Genomic DNA, 22,965 nt, shown 5'->3' with positions numbered 1-22,965 from the left:
ACTTTTGAACGCTGCTGTTTATCTGAATCTCCTGTGTCATGTCCGCAGTCTCTGACCAACTTGTTCTCATGTAAAAATATGGGGGGGGGGGGGGCTCTGATGTAAGGAGAGGGGGGTTTGATGGAGGCTCTATTGCCCTGGTACCCAACCTGTGGCCCTTTGTGTGTGGCACTGAGGGCCCCAGAAGACACCAATCTGTATTTCCCTACTGTTTAATTCTAGCAGTGATTTCTAGCAGCCTCATGTAATGTGTTTCCAGTCTATAAATGTATCCTGATACACGTCCCTAGTTTCCAACAAATTCTTTAGCATGTCCTCAGTCTCTGACCATCTCCTATGTCATGTCCGCAGTCCCTGAGCAGCTCCTGTGTCAGGTCCTCAGTCCCTGACCATCTCCTGTGTCATGTCCGCAGTCCCTGACCATCTCCTGTGTCACGTTCGCAGTCCCTGACCATCTCCTGTGTCACGTCCGCAGTCCCTGACCATCTCCAGTGTCACGTCCGCAGTCTCTGACCATCTCCTGTGTCATGTCCGCAGTCCCTGACCATCTCCTGTGTCATGTCCGCAGTCTCTGACCATCTCCTGTGTCACGTCCGCAGTCTCTGACCATCTCCTGTGTCACGTCCGCAGTCTCTGACCATCTCTTGTGTCATGGCCGCAGTCTCTGACCATCTCCTGTGTCACGTCCGCAGTCTCTGACCATCTCCTGTGTCACGTCCGCAGTCTCTGACCATCTCCTGTGTCACGTCCGCAGTCTCTGACCATCTCCTGTGTCATGACCGCAGTCTCTGATCACCTTCTGTGAAAGCTCCAAGTATAACATATTCATTCATTCAAATTTAATTAATTAAAAAAACAATTATTTTGGCTCACGAATATTTAAAAAACTATATGATGTGGCCCTTGTACTGACAAGCTTGAAGACCCCCGTTTTGGAATACAGGGTTGCCAGCAACAGGTGAAATTGAGGGGGCTGGATGGCATGGTTCTCTTCAACAGCAATGCCTGTCTACCAACACAGCAGATCTCGAACGGCAAACTGTGTTCTCAGTATACAATTTAAGATTTTCTTTTCAATTCAGCCTGGAAAGATGCCAAATTGTTAAGGTGTGCTTTAAGTTCACATGTATTCCAGAACAGAAACTATAATGATCTTTCATCAAGCCAGGTGGAAACGCCATGCAATATCAATGTAACGCCACTTAACAATTTCCCACAGGACTTCCAGCTAGTAATTTTCACCATATAAGCGAGAAGAATACGGCGCTGTGAGTCTAATTGCATAGTTTTGTCTTTTCTTTAGATCATATTGCTACTTAGCTTACAGCCTGGGGGGTGTTACATCAAAATAGTTTTATAAGGTGCCAGTTAAAAAGCTCTTGCGCTTCTTTGCTGCCCTTTTCCCACTAAGCAATTCTCTCTGGAGCCTCTATGCACAAGCCACGAAATTGTCTTTCCAAAACCCGAGCGCCGTCTGTTCGTGCGTGATTTATATACTCATTCTAGTCCAAGGCTGCTTTTTTTCATTGCCGCCTCCATCAAAGAAATGTGATTTGTAAAACCGTTTCCCGATGGCCATGGCGACAAATAACCAAAGTCTCTTGTTTAACCCCGTCTGTGAGCGTTGGGTTTTCTTGGGATTACAGAAATTATGTGAACTTTGCCAGCTACTATTCCAGTATTCAAGCAAACCACAGGCAATGATTTTTTTTTTTTATTATTATATTTACTGGATATAAGATAGTACATGATTTTCCTTTTTTATTTTCCTATTATTTTCCTTTTTTATTTTCCTATTATAAAACATATAAAATACATTAAAATAAATCGATTTCCCTTTACAATAAACCTGTAGTGAGATAACATGTTGAAGAATTCTAAAAAGTGCTAATTAACCATCCTAACAATCCAAAGGCTTAAGTTGGCTATACACCAGTAGATTTTTGAACAAATGTTCGTAGGATTATTTGTAGAAAAATTCTCAATACATTCCACATTATTTCAAAATTTTGTTTGCTATTAACATTTGATTTTGCAATTAGTGTTATTACCCGAATGAAAATTACAAACTCAATTTGTTTGAGAAAAAATTTTCATCTTGCTCCTTCAAATTGTCTTCACTACGGCCAAAAATGGATGTCAACATGACCCAACTAACAAGTAGAAAATTGAGTGAACGTTCTTAAAATAAGCGCGTTCAAACCAAATTCTGCTACTGTATGGTCAGCTTTAGGATCTCATTGAGATGGGTAAATAGCTTCTCCCCCACAAGAATCTGTGTCAGAAAATTCAGCTCAATGCACACTTTGTATTAGAAATGCAGTGAAAAGATCTGTGCTCTATACAAATGAATGGCCATAGCTACTGCTGTTTGCATGTAAGCACTCATCTGAGGGGCTGCATGTGATTAGGGCAGCCGTCTCCAAACTGCAGCCCTTTGCTTGTTTTTATTTGGCCCTTTGGGCACTAACCGACACCAACAATGGGGCATAATTCCTGTCACTGACACCAATAATGGGGCACCATTTCTCCCATTTAGGTCAGTGGCAGGACATAGTTTCTCTGCTTGACACCAATGGTGGGAAACTATTCTGCCCACTGACACCAACGATGGGACACCGTTCCTCACACTGACACCAACGATGGGGCATCATACCTGCCATTGACACCAACGATGGGGCATAATTCCTGGAACTGACAACGATGGGGCATCATTCCTGCCACTGACACCAAGGATGGGGCATCATTCCTGCCACTGACACCAACGATGGGGCATCATTCCTGCCACTGACACCAACGATGGGGCATCATTCCTGCCACTGACACCAACGATGGGGCATCATTCCTGGAACTGACAACGATGGGGCATCATTCCTGCCACTGACACCAAGGATGGGGCATCATTCCTGCCACTGACACCAACGATGGGGCATCATTCCTGCCACTGACACCAACGATGGGGCATCATTCCTGCCACTGACACCAAGGATGGGGCATAATTCCTGGAACTGACAACGATGGGGCATCATTCCTGCCACTGACAACAACGATGGGGCACCATTCCTGCCACTGACACCCAACGATGGGGCATCATTCCTGCCACTGACACCAACGATGGGGCATCATTCCTGCCACTGACACCAACGATGGGGCATCATTCCTGCCACTGACACCAACGATGGGGCACTATTTCTCCCATTGATTCCAGCAGCAGGACATTGATGGGAAACTATTCCACCCACTGACACCAACGATGGGACACTGTTCCTCCCACTGACAACAACGATGGGGCATCATTCCTGCCACTAACAACAACGATGGGGTATAATTCTTGGCACTGACAATGGGCAACAGAGGGGAGGGGCTGGCATCGCTGCTGTGCGTTTCTCTCCTCTCAGATTCTGGAGGGTCTCTCAGGCAGAACAATAAACCTGTCAAATGCAAATAGAGAGAAGTCCAGGAGGTGTCATTCACCTAGTTGGACTAAACGCATAGTGTGCATTCAGTTTTCACAAAGTGGCTGAATTCCTAGAATTTAGCTTTAATAGAGAAGTATGGATTTTCTTTTATTGGGAATCATACTTACCTAGGTGGATGCAGCAACGGTTCCCTGCTGGCTCTAACAATGAGAACCGAGAGATCAAACAACGCAGATTGCTCAGTTTTCACAGCTCCCTGAGCAGTGAGCTGGTGACTGTCAGTAACCAGCTATCTGCTCTGTCCCGCCCACCACCCCCCCCCCCACACTCACTAGAGCGATGTGTTGTGGAGGGGGTGGGAGCCATCGGCTCAGGCTCTAAGCGTCTGGCTGAGAGGCTGACCCAGGTGCCAGTCCAGGCACGTGGGCGGAACCATATGGCTCTGTGACGTCAGCCAACAGCAGGTCCACAGAAGTACAGTCAAATGAGCTTTGGCTGTACAGTAAACCCCCCTCCATTGCGGGGGTTACGTTCCGGACCCAGCCGCGAAAAGTGAAATTCCGCGAAATAGAAAAACCCTATTAAAATGCATTGTAGGCATGATTTTTTTTACTGTCACTGTACGTGTAAAAGCATTTTAAGGTCTTTAAAACACACTTTTAAAACAATAGAAACTCATTTAAACACATAAAAGATACTTAGAGACAGAGCAAGAGCTATGAAAAACACAAAAATCTTTCATTTTTAATGATTTATATAGTAAAATAACATTACAAAAAAAAACGTGAATTACCGGGACCGCAAAAACTGAACCGCGATGTAGCGGGGGATTACTGTATTTCTCCTTTAGGAAGCCCAATTATTTACAATAGGCTGCCAACACATCGCAAGGGCATCTAAACCGGACCAGCAACTTTTTTTTTTTTTTCAGTGCAGCACACGAGTGTACTGTACAGTATGTTGAGGTGCGCTGCAATGCAGGCCTGTACTGCAAAAACTGTAGTATCATTATTAAGAATGACACCTAAATGGAGAGTTCCAAGCATTCCTATATTACAATAGTGTGAAGCCATAACCTCAGTTCTGTAATCCACTGCAATCAGATTTCATGAAACTCACTGAAGCCTGTGCTGTGTAACGTCCTCCTTCTCTGCTTCCTGTATTATTAACCACATATTCAGTCCCAAGCCAGGTTGTATCTGCTGGCCAGAACTTCTTAGCTAAGACATTTTTTCTTTTTAAATCCGTCTTTCTGTATGGGAGAAACAGCTTGTCTGGGAACCTCCATCCTGCATGTTAAAGTGGAACTTTACCCATAACAACTTGATAAAAAAGAATGTTCTTTAGCAAGGAACATCCATTCCACAATAATAATTATGCTACCAAATTAGTGTGTGCTGCAAACTGCCTCCAGCATTGCTCCCGTTTCTTCTTGCTGGAGGCCGCCATTTTGCTGAAGCCCTGAACAGCAGTAAATCATAAAGCAGAAATAAACCCATCAATTTAACAGTTTAGAAAAACAGTTATAGTTTTGCCTCCAAAATCTTTAAAGCCCCATACACACACGCAGATCGTCGTCATACAAACGTCGGCGGACGAAAGATCTGCCGATTGTATGCGTGTTAGTATGGTGCCTCCGACAGCTGTCTGCACACAATCCGCGGACAAGAGTCTTTCTTGCAAACATGAAAATTTTTGTCTGCGGACACCAGAACGGACAATTGTTTGCCTGTCAGTACAGAAATCAGCCGACAGACCGCAGATTTGCAAGACTGGGCATGCTCAGAAAATAAAAAACACAGGGAAAGTTAACCATTACATGACATCACTTCTGCAGTCAGCTGAAGTCTGCGGACAAAATTCTTGTGCTGTCCTTGTGCTGTCTTTGCACTTTTCAACAGACACCGACATCCCGGGGAGAAAAGACAAACATTTGTATGACGATCTGCGTGTGTGTATGGGGCTTAACAGGCAAATAAACCTCACTCTCCCCAATTGTCTTTTATTCACTACGATACCTGGTTTGTCTGTTCCTCAGATGAGACTTATTCACACTATATGTGCTGCCATACATTGGCTGATTGCAGTAAATTGGAAATTCTCTTTGTTCCCCCAGGCCCAATTAAAGAGAAGTAAACCCTCCTCTGACACTTTTACCTATAGGTAAGTCTATGATAAGGCTTACCTATAGGTACTGTAAATATCTCCTAAACATGTACCGTTTAGGAGATATTTACCTTACATGCAGCCAGTGACGTCACTGGCGCATGCGCTCTGAAGGAACGGCGCATGCGCTCTGCAGTGATCCCGGAAGAAGGGCGACTGGACATGTCGCCCGTCATAGAGGTAAGCGGGCGGCACGGAGGGGGCTCGTTCTAAGGTAAGTATTTCATAATGAGCTAGTATGTGATGCATACTAGCTCATTATGAGTTTCTCTTTCAGCTTGCAGCCCGGAACCGCAGGCAATGCGGCCCACTGACCCTCGACAATTTATTTATTTTTTGCTGTGAAGGAAGAAGTCGGGTCGGGGGCATGGCAACAGAGGCTTCCAACTAACGGTAGGCAGAGGCTGCCTCGGAAGGGGGTGAGCATGTGCAGGGTTTCTGACTACTACTACCATGACCACTTCAAATCATATCTCTCAGAAGAAGTAAACCTCTGTATACTGATTCCATTTCATTTGCTCATCCTCTAGTTGTGTTAAATTACTGCGGGCGGCATTTTTTTACTTATATACCTTAACTATAGTATATATTTTATATGCGGCCCGAGAAAATTTCTCTACACTCAATGTGGCCCAGAGAATCCAAAAGGTTGAACACCCATGGGCTAGACTCTATTCGATTAACCAAATGGAAAAAAAATTTCCATGTAATTTATAATGCAACAAAATTCTATGATAACAAAAGGGAACCTTGGTTTGATCACTCTAACATTCTATTTCCACCGATGGGTTCCTAATCACAAATTATCTATACGACGTGAATGTGAAAGATGTAGTTGGTAATTTGTAGTCATTTTGTACTTAACGATATGTTCTCTATATACTCTTGAATATTTACTGCTTTATGCAGTATTATTGAAATTGTCATAGGTCCGCTACTCGGTACCACTCATACAAAGTCTTATTTTTTCTTGATCCTGTTGTTTAATTATATCTGACGTAAGAACTTATACATACTTTCTGTAACAATGACTATTGTTTATTGTTGTTTATCTCACTGTTAATATATGCTTTTGTACCACAATTTTTTCCCCCTAATAAAAAAGTTTGTATACAAAAAGAAAAACGGTTATATTCCTGGAATGCCGGGATTTCTAAGTGTCACATCTGCTTGTGTCCTCAACCAAACTGTCAAACCATCAAACAGCTGGTGTCATAAATGATCACATGTTGCAACACCATGGCAGTTTCAGATCAAACAGAAGCAGCTTCCTTGGCTGTAAAGGATAGGAGGGTTTAATTCTACTTTTAGGGACAGTTTTTTTTTCTGCACCAAGAAACCCATGGATAGTAGGTTATATGGTTTTCAATGGCATAGTTCACACCAGTGCAGTCAGTTTCAGTGTGTTTCTGTTCCAGGAAAAAAAAGTAGAACATGCTGTAATTTTTCTGCACTGAACTGTACTGGAACGCAATAAAACTCATCAAAAACGCACCTAAATGCACTAAAAATACACTGGAAAGAAATCTCTTTTTGGGGGGGGAGACGAGCAGCAGGGTGGTGGTTACTAATATATAGGTGCCCAGACCAAATTTAGTAGTCGCAGTATGTACTGATTAACTCAAATTCCTCTATGACTAATTTGCCTAGCTAAAAAAAGAAAAAAATGTTAAAACTTTTATTTCTTTTTACAATCATCTAACTGTAAATATATGTCATGTTTTTTTTTTTTTCTGTTAAATACCAGGATAACCCCGGTATCTTTTTTTGCTAGGCGGCCAGCTTTCCAATAAAAGTGATCCCAGCGGCAGATTCTCCACAGGATCACTTTTATAGGTTGTTTCCGGGTTTACCAGAGTGGTCGGTAAACCGAGAAGCGATCTGGTCCAGCCGATGGCTGGGCAGGAAGTCAAGTGAGGGCAAGATGGCCCTCACTTGGCTCTATGCCCTTGGGAGGACCAGAGCAACCTCTGACGTCACTTCCTTTCTTGGCCATTAACAAAGTTTTATTTTTTTTCCCTAAAGTAAAAAAAAAAAGTTTTTCTTCTTTTGCTTTTAAAGGTAAATGAGAGATCTGTGGTAAAAGACCCCAGGTCTCTCAATAAAAAGGACCTGTCATGCGTATTTCTATTACAAGGGATGTTTACAAGTGATTAAAAAGAACAGTGAAAAAAATATTTTTTTTTTCAAATTTTTTGTTTGTTTAGCAAAAAATAAAAAACCCAGTAGTGATTAAACACCACCAAAAGAAAGCTCCATTTGTGTGAAAAAAAACTGGATAGGTGGTCCCCCATAAAGGGGATATCTGATAGAGCCTTTTTAGAAGCCTGGTCCGCAGAGCAGCTTTTAAGCCACATCATGAGCGGTTACAGTTATTGCCTGTAGAACAACGCCACTGACTCGTGACAATTTTGTCACAGTAGGCAGGAAAAGGGAGTACCTTTGCCGCTTTTAGGGGATCTGCAAGCCCCAAGAGACTGGCGCCCCCATGTTAAAATTTTCTACACCGATACAAACAGTGCATCCACCAGCGCCCTTGCATGTGCATGTGTAGTAAAAAAGGAATCATCCTCACCGCAGAGCACCCCAAGTGCGTGGAGACAGACCCAGTAGAGTCGCTATATGCTAAGCTCACCCTGAGAGCATAAGCAGAGGAGGTTGCCGACCACAGTCCCGCAGGGAGACGCCGGTTAAAGGTCCAAAAAAGGACCACCTATTTGACCTAAGGGTTGCCCACCATAAAGGACATAGCCCCTTAGAAAAGGAAGGAGGGGGCCCGCTGTGATGCCGACGCGCAGGCAGAGTAACCCCACACAATGCCAAGCAGTCCATATCCACCCCCCTGAGGGGGGGGAGAGGCAGACGTCCAACCACTGCTCTATCACCCTGGTCAGCAGCTCAAACAGCCTGGTCAACAACAGCTCGGTAAGCTTGGCCAGCAGCTTGGTCAGCCAGCCGCGAGTAGGCCACGGCTTTGCGGCCTATTCGTAATCTGGCCATGTGAGGCGCCTGATCCGGCCATGTGAGGCGATCCATTGGCATCTGCTCAGCTCGGTCAGACCTTGGTCAGCTTGGTAAGGCACTCGGACAGCTTGATCAGGTACCTGGACAACCGCGAGTAGGCCGCAAAGCTGCGGCCACAATTTTCAGCCCGATCCAGCCGCGTGCGGCATGCATCCATCGGCAGTACCGTCCGCTCAGCTCGGTCAGACACTCAGTCAGCTTGGTCAGGTACCCGCACAGCCGCAAGTAGGCCGCAAAGCTGCAGACTAAATTTTCGGACCGATCCAGCCACGTGGGCACAAACCCGTGGACAAAGAGACATCCCCCCCCCCATAACCAGCACAGGGAGCCCAAAGGACATCCCTGCCCCAGTCACTAACCCCCAGGGAGCCGGGAACTTGCCCAAAGACCCCCCGTGTGCGATCCAGACAGCCCAGTCAGCAACAACCACATCCACCCCCTTTTACTTGAGCAACTGGCAAAGCCAGCTCCTACTTCACCCTGGGAGGGGGGGGGGGTATGTCGTGGGGGTAGGTTGGGCCCAAAAGACCACGTGACTGTTGGAGGGGCTGGGGAGAATGGAAAGGAACTCGAGGGTCCGACCATCCCAAGGAGGGACCCACGTCCACTCCGAGGGACCACAAAAGGGGAAGGGGGGGGGGACACTACTTACCACACCATGGACAGGATGGGCACCACTCTGGGCAGACCACCTCCCCCTAGGGGGTGCTAAAAGCCAAGGGGTACGCTGCCGAACCAGGTCGTGTGCGTCCCGGCGAGGTGTTTCACTCGCGGGCCAGCCCCCGTCCATTGGGGCTCTGTCATGGCGACCAGACTGGGAGACCTTAAGGATCTAGAATATCCAGTCCGACACCCAGTCCGGCTGTTGATTGTAGTTCTCTCAGGAACTTAACTAGCTAAAAAAAAAAAAAAATTTAACCAAAGGTTCCCTTTCAAATAAAAAACATGGTAAAGTCCCAGCAGGGAACTAGGTATTACTCCTAAACTAGCATAAACAAACTGAATCCTATAGCAAAGTGAGTGGGTGGGTGTATGCCTTCAGGGACTGCCCAATAGGCGTGGTAAAGATTTTTCCTGCCTAGTGTCCTACTCCTGTAGGGGGCAGCATAACTCAATAGTTAAGATGAATATGGATCTGCATCTGTCAATGAACGATAGAGAAAGGATAAATTTCATAAGGGTACAGTGTTACATGACGGCGCAATTGTGATTCAAATTGCAACAGCGCCGAAAGATGAAAATTGGCCTGGTCAGGAAGGGGGTAAAAGTGCTCAGTAGGCAAGTGGTTAATGCCCAGGGTGAAGGGCAAGATTTGTAAGCGTTATTTGGGTGCAGCATAGGAAGAAAAAAAAAAAAAAACAGGTTTCAAGGCCTACCAGGCAATACTATGCTGTGAGGTGGAGCTGTGCAAATTTCAGAACTGGAAAAACACAAATCCTTTGGCAGGTACCCATAAATCTGTTTTAGCTTTGTATTTAACTCTGTGCCTGGAGTTCAGTTTTAAAGAATGGACTGTGGTCTGTAGCTTTAAAAACAAGTCAGCAATACCAACTGCCATATTTATGCCCTAACTTGCAGGGGTGTCAAACTGGTGACCCTCCAGCAGTTGTGGAACTACAAGTCCCATCGTGCCTCTGCCTTAGGGGGAGTCATGCTGCTTCTGTTAGCCTTGCAATGCCTCGAGGGACTTGTAGTTTTGCAACAGCTGGAGGGACGGCAGTTTGACACCTGTGCCAGGTCTCATTTACTACTGCAGATACACTACACAGGAGTTTCTCACCTAAACTCTTCCTCTTGCCAAAGTATACAAATGCTCCATAATTGCTGCAGTATAATCGGTATTAATGGGCTTTCTTTTCCAATTTATTACTAGAACAAGGTGGGAGGGGGAGACGGACAATGAATTTAAAGATGCTGCTGTGCAGAGAATAGTTAATGCGTCTTTATAAATAAAAAAAACAAGAGGCCACTTAACGAGCAATAAAAAAAATGACTTGCCGCCCGAAGTGTCTGCATCTGCGAGTGTTGTGCTGGAAGCTGCCTAAGCTGAGAGCGCCACTAACACTGAAATAATGTTTGATTCAATCTTGGCACAGAAGGTTTTTTTTTTTTCCCCATCTTACATAATACCGGCACGCAAGACTGAGTAACATAAAAATGCAATTTGCTTTATGCTGGGGCCCAATGAATGGCGTGCTAGTTGCAAACCACTTTATTACTGAAAAGCTGTGCGGAGTTGAACAGAAAAAAAAATTAACACAAAATGCAATGTGAGAATTTCTTTTACAGTTCAATAAATATTGCTGTGCTGTAATTACAGCTAGACATTTCTTGAAGAGTACCAGTCATCTGCTAACAGAAGAGCAGTAGGGTTGTTATTGCATGAGAAGAGGTATGCATGGTTAAAGAGGAAGTAAACCCTCCTCTGCAACTTGTACCTATAGGAAAGTCTATGATAAGGCTTACCTATAGGTACTGTAAATATCTCCTAAACATGTACCGTTTAGGAGATATTTACCTTACATGCAGCCAGTGACGTCACTGGCGCATGCGCTCTGAAGGAACGGCCGCTGGTGCCGTTCCTTCAGAGCCCCGTGCCGTGACATAATCGCGGGTCCAACCAATCAGATGGCCGGATGCCGCGAACCCGGAAGAAGGGGGACAGAACATGTCACCCATGGGAGAGGTGAGTGGTCACCACTTCGGGGCTTCGTTCTAAGGTAAGTATATCATAATGAGCTAGTATGCAATGCATACTAGCTCATTATGCGTTTGTCTTTCAGGTGTACTTTTTAAAAAAAATTAAAATTCTGAGGTTTACAACCTCTTTAAGTAAGGTCCTGATTGAGTGTATACAAACAAGGCTGACTTGTAGGACCACGGACTTCGTATTGCTCCCAGGTTGAGGATGTCACTGGCAGGGAAGGTGATTGTTCTGGTTTATGATCTGGAACCAAGAAGAGGCCACCAATGCAAGGATAAAACTACTATATCAGTATTGAGGTTAGGCTGCATACACATGGGTGGTATTAAGGCTTTAAAATTTGTGCTTTTTCTGGCACCTGGGAAGCCAGATGCTGTAAATAGACACCTATAGGCCCCTTTCACACGGGCGATCCGATCCACCTGTCATTTTTTTAAGCAGACCTGATCAGATGCTCCATGCATCCCTATAGGGCAGCGGGTGACAGCGGAGACATCTCCGCTGACACCCGCTGCTATCCGATCCGAACCTGTCTGTGAAATCCAGACGGATGGAAACCCTATTTTTCATCCGTCTGGAGGATCGGATGAGAATGGACAGGCGGACCATTCTCATCCGATCCCCCCATAGAGGACAGCGGGGATCTGACAGCTCCGTCTCTGCACACAGAGTGGAGACAGAGCTGTCATCCTCCTGCTCAGCGGGGATCGGCGGATCGATCCCCCGCTGAGCAGAAAGGACTCTGTCGGGCGGTGCGCCCATGTGAAAGGGGCCACAGACATAATTGGCTGCAAGCAGGTTACCCAGGTACTCACATTAACCCATGTACAGTGTACAGACTTATCCCCCATTTAGGAAAAATATATCTGTACACTATGCACCGGCATTTATCTGTCCATTTTTCCGATGGGATCGATCTCCCCTGAGCAAAACGGAGTCCGCCGGGCAGAAAGCCTGTGTGAAAGGACCCTTAAGGATTGCACAGAAGTACACCACATTTTAAACTGGATCCTTTTGTCAATTTTTTGTTTTTCAATATATTTTTTCTTTTGAGGATATACCATTTAAAAAGGACTGTATGGTTCATATATATTCACTTGCCACTTTATTTGTGAACACTGACATTGGTATTGTTGTGATTTACTGTGAGATAAGTTGACAATATTGTATATTATATATATATATATATATATATATATATATATATATATATATATATATATATATATATACACACACATATATATACACACACACATTTATATGTATTTACATTTTTTTCATTTTGTCATTTGTACACACGGATTTATTACATAAGCACTTGATGTCATATGTACATTATAGAGTGATACATAGCATCTGTTTGGAAGGAGGTTTTAAGGTTGGTTTAGAAGCGCAGCACATTGATTAAAGTGTAATTGCACAGAGTATGGGAATGTGAGAAGTTCCTGCTGCTGATAATATCAGGTGATAAAGCATTAATTAGCTATAGGTTGCTTGCAAGGGCATTCGATTGTTTTGCAACAGCATCGTAACTGCCTGCAATACAAGCAATTTCAGCACCATATTACGGCAATTTTAGGGCAGTGAGGAGACATATCGCCTCCTCACCGCCTGTCAAGCACCTCTGAAAAGCGATCCAAGCACAAGTTTAGCCATTCAGGATGACTCAAGCCCAAGATGATACTGCACTTGCGCAGCTCTGTGAATCACTCATTCAGGGTGAGATGTAAATAAAGTGTAGGCAGTGGTGTTACCATTTTCCTAAATGGGCAAAATACAGGTTTGGGTTCAACTGCAAGGGGTAGACAGACCGTGTATGTAAACCCTTTCAATGCACTTCTTTTATTTGGTCCCTTTGGTCTGGTTAAAGTGGTTGTAAACCTCAGACATGAAATATGAACAAAGCATATCCCTCTATAGTGTGTACCTGTCTCAATTAAGAGCATTTTTTTGCTTTTTGCATTCTGCTGCTTTGTTCCTCTGCTATCTGTATGAATTACCTCTGACAAGTTTTCCTGACCCTAAGACAAAAAAGGTGACAAAGGAGGGATCTGCAGCACACAGCCTGTGATTGACATCCTCATCTCTGTTACTGTGAGCTGTGTGAAGGGGGAGTGTCCCTTCCCTCCAATCAACTTTCTTACTGTACAGCTCTCCGCCCCCTTTTTTCTGACACGCTTTCTACATTTTTGACTTTGAAGGGGTGTAAAGAGAAGAATGCAGATAGACAGGTAAAACATATGTAGGAGGATTTGTTTCATCTCTGTGTATCACCTGAGGCCAGTCACTTCACTAAGTATATGTAAGGGTTTACAACAACCTAGATTGTACTATAGAAAGTGTTTTGCTGGAACTGTTCCAAGTAACTATCCAGTTACTTGGAACTATGATAGTTCCAAGAGCTATCATATTTACTTTGTCTGTGTTATCTCAAGAAGTGTAATTATTAAAAATCCAACTACCACCCCACTATGCTGTAGAGATGATGAACAGCCAATCCCGACGCATTCGGCCTGCCTCTGGGAAGACGTCACCGATGGTGAAGAGCGCCGGGATTGGCTGTTACTGAAGACATCACGCTTGCTTAGCCATTACTCACAGCCTTCTTTTCTCATGAGCTGACAGTCTGCTGGTTTTGGACTAGTTTGTGCCTGTTTACAACTTATCGAAGGTACCGTATTTTCCGGTGTATAAGACAACTGGGCGTATAAGACGACCCCCCTAATTTTCAAGTTAAAACATAGGTTTTAGGCTATACTCACCGTATAAGACTACCCACCTTCCAAAAGCAAGGCAACACCATTGAAAAACATCAGATTTCTCATAGATCTCCAAGGTACCCCAAAGTACTGTAATACATGTAATCTCTCATAATATCTCCAAGGTACCCTAAGTATAAGTATTACCAGTAGATGTAATCTCAAGATGCTGGCTGTGCGGGAATCCTGTACTGGTATACCGTATGTACCGTAGCTTCGGCTACATACAGTATACCGTGCTGAGCCAATCACGGAGAGCGATGTATTTGATTATTTAATGCAAAACCGGTAATACTTCTAGTTAGAGTACCTTGGAGATATTCTACTCGGCGTATAAGACTCCCCCCCCCTATTTTTGGAGGATTTTCTTGAGGTTCAAAAGTAGTCTTATACGCCAGAAAATACAGTGCTTATATATTTTAAATAAAAGGACTTCAAGGTTAGCCGGCTTCACTATGCTTGTTCATTTGTTTTATTCCTGATCCATTTGAAGCTGCTGCTGAGCAGCCACCACCCATCTCGCATGCCGGGTTATTTTGTGCTTTTATAAACATAATTCATGGTCCACGTTATCTGGTAAGAAGTGTATGCTAAGTGTTGGTGCTTGGTGGGAGATTTCACCAATCATCCTTACTTATACACTTTTTTGCACTTTATGGACACTCTAGTTTAACATTGAAAAGGACATTGAAAGAACTCTTTTCTGTTCATTTAACACTGGATTTTGAACTTATTTAATTATACAGTATCGCTTTCATATGATTAATTATTTTCTACATATTTTTTCAATAATAGATTTTGCTCATATTTTATTCACTGCATGTTAAGTTGTTTTCATGCCACATTATTTTCCATTTGATTATTCATGATTGCACCATTAGGATTTAGCGCCGCTTCCTTTTTATATTAATCTGCATAATGGTTCTATTATTACAGACAGGCGTACCGTGCCTTGCTGCACTGGCGTACAATGCGTCCGATCAGTACATGTCGTATTTGACAGCTCCATATAAATTGCTGGAGACTGCCAAAACATCTGAAGTAGTAAATTACAAGGTGACAGAAACTGAGATATAAATTGCAATCTGCAATAAAACTCAGATGAAGGAGCAAATTTCACTTCTAGACATGTATTCTGGCCATTTCTGCAGGACTTGCAACACTTACCTTTTAAGGCCTGACAGGGCTATGACCCTAATGGATATCTAATCGCTGTGGAAGCAGAGAATCAATGTAATAGCCGCCGCCGCTACACTGATTCTCACCTTTCTTACCGATCCGAGCCGAGCAGCTGTCCTGCTGCACAGTAACTTCAGGAGGGTCACACGCATGGTACATGCACCATTCAGGGAAAGCTTGGCATTTTCTCGAAAAACACAAGGCAATCTCTGAATGGTGCAAATGACCACCTAGTGCAGGGTTCCTAAAACTATGGCCCTCCAGCTGTTGGGGAACTACACATCCCATGAGGCATTGTAAAACTCTGACATTCACAGACATGACTAGGCATGATGGGAATTGTAGTTCCTGAACAACTGGAGGGCCATAGTTTGAAGACCCCTGGCCTAGTGGTTACTCTGCAGCAGGGCAGCTGTTTGGAATGGGATCTGAAAAAGCAGAAGGATCACTGTAGTGGCAGCGCCAACTACAGCGAGTTCCAGCTTTCACAGGGATCAGCCAGGTATGAAATATGCATTCTTACATTGGCCTAAGCTGGACCAATGCAACTATGCAAAAATATTCATACCTGAATTCATCTTTAACTTTGTGCAACATTTTATAGTAGCCAAGAGCTTCACCCGCATGATTTAAAGTGATATTAAACGTAAATTTTTTTTTTTAATAAACTAAAATAACAAACATGTCATACTTACCTGTTCTGTGCAATGGTTTTGCACATAGCAGCCCAGATCCTTCTTTTCTGGGGTACCCCGCCAGCACTCAAGACTCCTCCTCTTTGGCAAGTGCCCCCATAGAAAGCCACTTTCCCTGGGGGCACCCGTGCATGCTCGCTCCCGAGCCGCCCTGGCTGCCTCTATTGACACAGATCAGGCGAGTCGTCCCTGCCCCCCCTCATCCCAGCATTTGATTGACAGCTATCAACCTGCAGAATGAGGAGGGAGACATCAGCAAAAGCTGCTTATCTCATACACATCACTGGATTAGATCAGGCTCAGGTAGGGAGAGGGGGGGCTGGGGGGCTCCTGTAGTACAGAAGGTTTTTTTTACCTTAAAGTGATTGTAAAGTCTTGTTTTTTTCCCTATAAAAATACAAAACATGTTATACTTACCTGCTCTGTTGCAGTGGATTTGCACAGAGCAGCCTGGAGGATCCTTCTCTTCTCGGGTCCCTCTTCTGTGATGCTGGCCCCTCCCTCCTGTTCAGCTTGCTATGGGGGCACCCGAGCCGAGTCACAGCTCTCTGTGTCCATTCAGACACAGAGCCCTGCCCCCTCTTTCTCCTGATTGGTTAGCTGACTTTGACTGACAGCAGTGGTAGCCAATGGCACCACTGCAGTGTCTCAGCCAATCAGGAGGGAGAATCTCGGATGTCTGAGACACTTGTGGCCATCACTGTACAGAGAGGGACCTCAGGTAAGTGTTAGGGGGGCCGAAGTGGGCTGCTGCACAGAGAAGGTTTTTTATCTTAATGCATAAAATGCATTAAGATAAAAAAACTTGACATTACAACTCCTTTAATGCATTCAATTACAAAAACATTGAGGCTTTAGATTAGAACCACTTTAATTATTAGCTAATTTAATTACTAGCCAAAGAAACCAAAAATACCAAAAAAAAATATTCTGCCTTTTATTATACCTATGTGCATTTGTTTTATTAAATCCTGACAGATTTACAAAGCACACACAATTTACAACCAATTCCTCCAATAGAGGAATCTTTAACCACTTCCTTACCGCTGGATGTCATATGATGCCTTGGGCTTTAAGTGGGGACATCCGAATTATGCCTTAAGGCATCATGCAGATATATTTTTTTTAGCCGGTGATTTACTTCATCATAATAACAATCATAGCAGCTGTTCAGCCACTTGATTGTTCTTACAGGTAGCGGGGGGGGGGGGGGGGGCGTCCCAGCGCTTCTACCGGCTCGCCCGTGCGATAGGGCGAGTCAGAGAAGGAATCTGCCGGCACTTGGTGTACTTCCCACACCATAGAGAATACCGAGGACCAGATGGTCCCTGGCAGTCTCTATGACTCTTGGAGGCCTGGGCGCGAGGTAATGACGTCACGCCCGGCAGTTGTAAATACTGGCATATCCAGCTGAGATAACTGGATTTTTTCATCCATCTCTCTTAAGTTAATTGACAGACGCAGTTCTCTCTGATTTATATCAGTAGGGTTATACTGCCCCCTACAGGAGTAGGACACTAGGCAGAAAAAAGTTCTGGCTACACCTATGGGCAGTCCCGAAGAGTACACCCTCTCTCTTCCTGCATAGGATGTCAGTTTTAATCTGCCTAGTCAGGAGTAAGGACCTAGTTGCTTGCTGGGATCTCTGGTCCTGGCTATGGTCCTGGCTATGATCCTGGCTATGGTCCTGGTTATGACGTCACGCCCGGCAGTTGTAAATACTGGCGTATCCAGCCGAGATAGTTTTTTTTTTTTGATTTCACGCTTTCCAGCCTGTAGGAGATATCTGAGGTCCTATTGACCCCAGATCTCTCCACAAAGACAACCTGTTATGCACTATTCCTATTACAAGGGATGTAAGTTTACATTCCTTGCAATAGGAATAAAAGTGATAAAAAAATTAATTAAAAAGGAAAGTGAAAAAAAAAAAAAAAAATTTTTAAGTGCCCTCGTTCCCGCACACAGAAGTGAACGCATATCTAAATGCCGTTCAATCCACACATGTAAGGTATCGCCACGAACATTAGAGTGAGAGCAAAAATTCTAGCCCAAGACCTCCTCTGTAACTCTAAACAGGTAACCTGTAAAAAATGTTTAAAACGTTACCTATGGAGATTAAGTACCGAAGTTTGGCACCATTCCATGAGTGTACGCAATTTTAAAGCGTGACATGTTCATTATGTATTTACTTGGCCTAACATCATCTTTCACATTATACAAAAAAAATTGTGAAAATTTGGCTAACTTTTAGTGTTTTTTTTTTTTTTATTCATTAAACTCTTAAAAAAAAAAAAACGCGTTTGAAAAATTGCTGCGCAAATACCATGTGACATAAGAAGTTGCAATGACCGCCATTTCATTCCCAAGGGTCGCTGCTAAAAATACATATATAGTGTTTGAGGTTCTGAGTAATTTTCTAGCAAAAAAATGATGATTTTTACATGTAAGAGTGGAGTGCCAGAATTGGCCCGGTATAGAAGTGGTTAATCTAATGTCCCTATGACAGCCATAATGATACTCACATTCAGGTGTACAAATTCTTGCAATCTAAATGCGAGAAAGTTCTGGTAGGAAATAAACTCAGGGTCTCAGAGCTACAAGGCAAATGCACAAACCACGAATAAACAAGTCCTCAACTCACCCTCTCGCTCTGCCTACTACGTCCTTCTTCTCCAGCCAGTTCTGGCCTTCTTTATATAGACCTCTGTCATCGACTTCATTGTTATCTCCCTTGGTCAGGAATTTAATGTCCCCATTTTCCCTGAAAATTAAATACAAAGAGTATGGGAGGAGGAGGCAAAAAAATGGGAGGACACTGAAAGATGCACGATACAAATGAATTTAGCATAACTACATAAACTCCTTCACCAAAGCTGGCCACAAAATGAATCGAAATTTGGCTGGATCAGCAGGGAGCAGCCGAACTTCAATCCATGGGTTTCCCCCGTTCCATAGAAGTCAATCGTTTGATTGACATCTGTGGAACAGGAATGTTGGTAAACTTTTTTCAATCGGATCGGAGGAATCCCGACATCACAGAGTGGGGGAGATTTACTCAAACTGGTGCACAAAGAATCTGGTGCAGCTCTTCATAAATCGCCCCCAATGTCTCAGCAGGGAGGAGTCCTCCTCTATTGTGCTTGAATGAAGGAATCCATTCCGTTTTTAAAACAGCCCACTGGCCAGTCAAAAAAATACAAAAAAAAAAAAAAATAAATAAATCTATGGCCATTTTAACAGTTTACGAAGTACACAAAAAATCAGATTTTTGTAAGATCTTACCGTAAAATCCTTTTCTCTTAGCTCATTGACAGACGTAGTCTTCTTGATTCACAAGAACTGGGTTATGTTGTCTCCGCAGGAGTAGGACTAGGCAGAAAGAAAAAACGTTCTGGCTCCACCCTAGGGGCAGTCCCAGAGGGTATATCCTCCCTCTCTCTGCTACAAGGAATCGGTTCTGTCACAAAGCAGCAACAGAGAATTTAACCCAACCCAACTCAATGATAGAGGGGCGGGTACTACGTCTGTCAATGAGCTAAGAGAAAAGGATTTTACGGTAAGATCTTACAAAAATCCGATTTTCTCTGTCGCTCATTGACAGACGTAGTCTTCTTGATTCACAAGAACTGGGACATCCAGAAGCAGTGCCACAAATGAGGGGTGGGATTGACAGAAATCAAAATCCAATCTAGAAGGCCCAACCGGTGCCAACTAGAAGTTTTAAAGGCTCATTATAAACAAAGAATGAGACTCAAATAAAAATTCCAACGGAAAAAAACCCTCGAGGTAGACCACTGGTCTCCTCAAATGGCGGCCTGCAAAACCTTGTGGCCAAACGAGGCATCCGACGATGCCATTACATCAACTTTATAACTGATTCCTTGTAACAAAGAGAGGGAGGATATACCCTCTGGGACTGCCCCTAGGGTGGAGCCAGAACGTTTTTTCTTTCTGCCTAGTCCTACTCCTGCGGAGACAACATAACCCAGTTCTTGTGAATCAAGAAGACTACGTCTGTCAATGAGCGACAGAGAAATTATGCTTAAAGTGTCACAAAACCCACATCATGAAAAACAATCAGTAAATGGTGTATTACATGCTGTTCATAGTCACTATAGGATTTATTTTCTGTATTCTGCAAAAAACCTGGGTGATCCCGCTGCTCTCTATCTGCACCTTCTGTCCATGTTACCAAATTCAGCTGAGCATTTCCTTCCTATCACATCTGAGCAGCCCATGTGATTATAGAATCACACATGTGAATGTATCCACACCTGTAAATGACAGCCCACTCCCTCCTCTATGCCCACTAACAAGCTAAACACAATAGGGGGGGGGGGGGAGAATATTACATATAGATTAATGGAGGCTTCACCACCATCCTATTCTAAGACACAGGCTGGAGGGGTGCGACAGAGCCTGTGACTGGCAGAAATCTGCCCACACTATGTTATTGCCAACAAATTATACAGGTTTGATTTCAGATATATATTTGTATGACAAATTAAAACAGTTTATTGATATTATTTATTTTTACTCTGTATTCCTGTTTCCCTTTTTTATTCTGAACATGTGACCAGCAGAGAACTAGAAGCTCATCCTGCTACAGTTTCCCTGCAGACAGGCTGGGAGAGAGCTGGGTCATGAGACAGCTGAATATCGATTAGGAAAAAGGTACTTAGATTTTTTTTTTTTTTAATTAAAATAATTATCCGTATAGAGACAGAGAAGGGACAATGTAAATTAAACAGTGTGTGTTTAGTATCACTTTAAATTTAATTAAAGGGTTACCTGGGTCTGGTCTGGGACCAAACTCAAGTAACCCATTAACCACTTTACCACTGGAGGATTTTGCTGTCTTACGTCTGGGCCACTTTTTGCGATTCGGCACTGTGCAACTTTAACTGACAATTGCGCGGTCGTGCAACGCCGTACCCAAACAAAATTTACGTCCTTTTTTTCCCACAGAGGTTTCTTTTGGTGGTATTTGATCACCTGTGCGATATTTACTTTTTGCGCTATAAACAAAAAAAGAGCGACAATTTTGAAAAAATAACAATATTTTTCACATTTTTTTTTTATATGAAATTCCCCCCAAAAAAATGTAAAAATCTATTTTTTTTTTACATTTTTGGCCAATTTGTTTTCTGCTACCTAGGTTTGGTTAAAAAAAAAAAAAATCACAATAAGCGTATTTTGATTGGTTTGCGCAAAAGTTATTGCGTTTACTAAGGGAAAGATTTTTGTCATTTCTGGTGTTTTCTTTTTTTAACGAGTAATGGCGGCGATCTACGATTTTTTTTGCGGGACTGCGACATTGCGGCGGACAGATTGGACCCTTGACTGACCTTTTTGACACTTTTGGGGGTACCAGTGACATTACGGCAGTAATCAGTGCTATAAATATGCACTGTTACTGTAAAAATGACACTGGCAGGGAAGGGGTTCAATAGGGAGGGGTTAATGTATGCCTGGTGCTTACTAACATGTGTGGGGGGGGGGGGAGGTGACTGAGTAACACAGGGACAGATCGCATGTTCAGCTATGCTGAACCCTGTAATCTGTCACTACCTGTCACTTCGGAGATCCGCCCGCTTTGTTTACACAAGCGGGCGGATCTCCACACTCGATTTCCCGATGATCGGGGAAGAGCAGCGGCGATCGCCGCTGCTCCTCACCTGGCCCGACTACCGCTGTGACTGAATACAGCGGGAGCGAGCCTCACGCGCCGCCGAGAAAGGGGAATGTCTGGCGACGTAGGTCTACGTCGTCAGACGTTATCGAGCCACTTTGCCGCAGTAGTGCTCTAGTGAGCAGACGGCAAGTGGTTAAAAGCATCTTTATGGATTTATTGACCCCTGAAAATCAGCTTAAGGGTACGTTCACACCAAACGCGGGTTTGAAATCGTGCAAGTTCAGCTTTAAACCAGCATTTTAGTGCGACATCTGTGCATATTCATACACAGATGTCTATTGAAATCGTCCCTGAAGTTGCAAAAGTAGTGCAGGAACTACTTTTTGAAATCGGTGCAGCGCCGCAAAGCCGTGTCGCACCGGTTGGGACAGTGCCGGCAATAGGCTGCGATTTGACATGTCAAATCGCGCCGATGTGAACGGGGGCCTAAACAAACCTGCCAAAATAAATGGAGTAAAATCTTCTCTAGGACAACCTTATGGCTGCCAAACCCAGATCCAGACATGCACCCCTACAAATGGTGATGTCCAAGGACTTTGGTATATCACCCCCATCGAACAATACAAACCAAATACCTCTCTGCAGGTCATTAGGGTGCACACTTTGAATTGAGGGACATAGCAAAGGATGCCTACATGCTTGACTTAGAACTCAAGTCACTATTTGCCTGTGGTAAAAGCCTGGGCTTCTCAGGACATGCAAGCTTTACACAAACCCTAAGCACAGACATTATACTAAAAATATTATCGAGAGGGGAGCACTGGTTTCCTCACCCAGCACCCGCGTTTTTGGACCACCTCGGGTTTCACTTTCTTCAATTTCCCCTGAATTTTTTCACCAATATACCACTATGAACTTTTTTTTGAACAATATTTGTCTTTTACATTTACCATTTTGTATGGACTTTTTTTACTGGATTCTTTATATCCAATTCATATTTATTTTTACGTGTGTTCATATATTTTTTTAGTTCACCTTTTCACCAATTCACTTGTCATATTGAATTAGCATATCTGAGATTTCTTCTCTTTCTCCGATCACTTTATATTATTTTAATATTTTTGCCAATCAAATTGGTTACGCCTAGCATTGGCTAGTTTTTTCACTCCCTCTTTTTTGATAATAATATTTTACCTTCACTATATATTTTCACTTGATACTTATATATTTCTTTATGATATTCACCTATTTATTCATATGAGTATACCATTTTTATATTTATTATATATGTTATATATATATATATATATATATATATATATTTATTTTCCAACACAGTCACTATCACTTTATTTGCACTTATTCACTTTATTTATTACTG

General features: G+C 43.4%; 1 protein-coding gene across 1 annotated transcript in view; it reads right to left on the bottom strand.

The window, feature by feature from the left end:
• SEC11C (SEC11 homolog C, signal peptidase complex subunit) overlaps positions 1-22,965 on the bottom strand; it is a 79,104-nt gene that overhangs the window by 12,353 nt on the left and 43,786 nt on the right. The window contains exon 4 of the mRNA XM_082243465.1: positions 18,591-18,710. Within this exon, the coding sequence (XP_082099591.1) occupies positions 18,591-18,710 (120 nt within the window). The remainder of the gene's footprint in view (positions 1-18,590; positions 18,711-22,965) is intronic.

Source organism: Pelophylax lessonae, assembly GCF_965119305.1.
Source record: "Pelophylax lessonae genome assembly, chromosome: 1".
In the NCBI taxonomy this organism is placed as follows: domain Eukaryota; kingdom Metazoa; phylum Chordata; class Amphibia; order Anura; family Ranidae; genus Pelophylax; species Pelophylax lessonae.
Note: the sequence above shows the minus strand (reverse complement) of the source record. Positions and strands in the feature narration are given on the sequence as shown.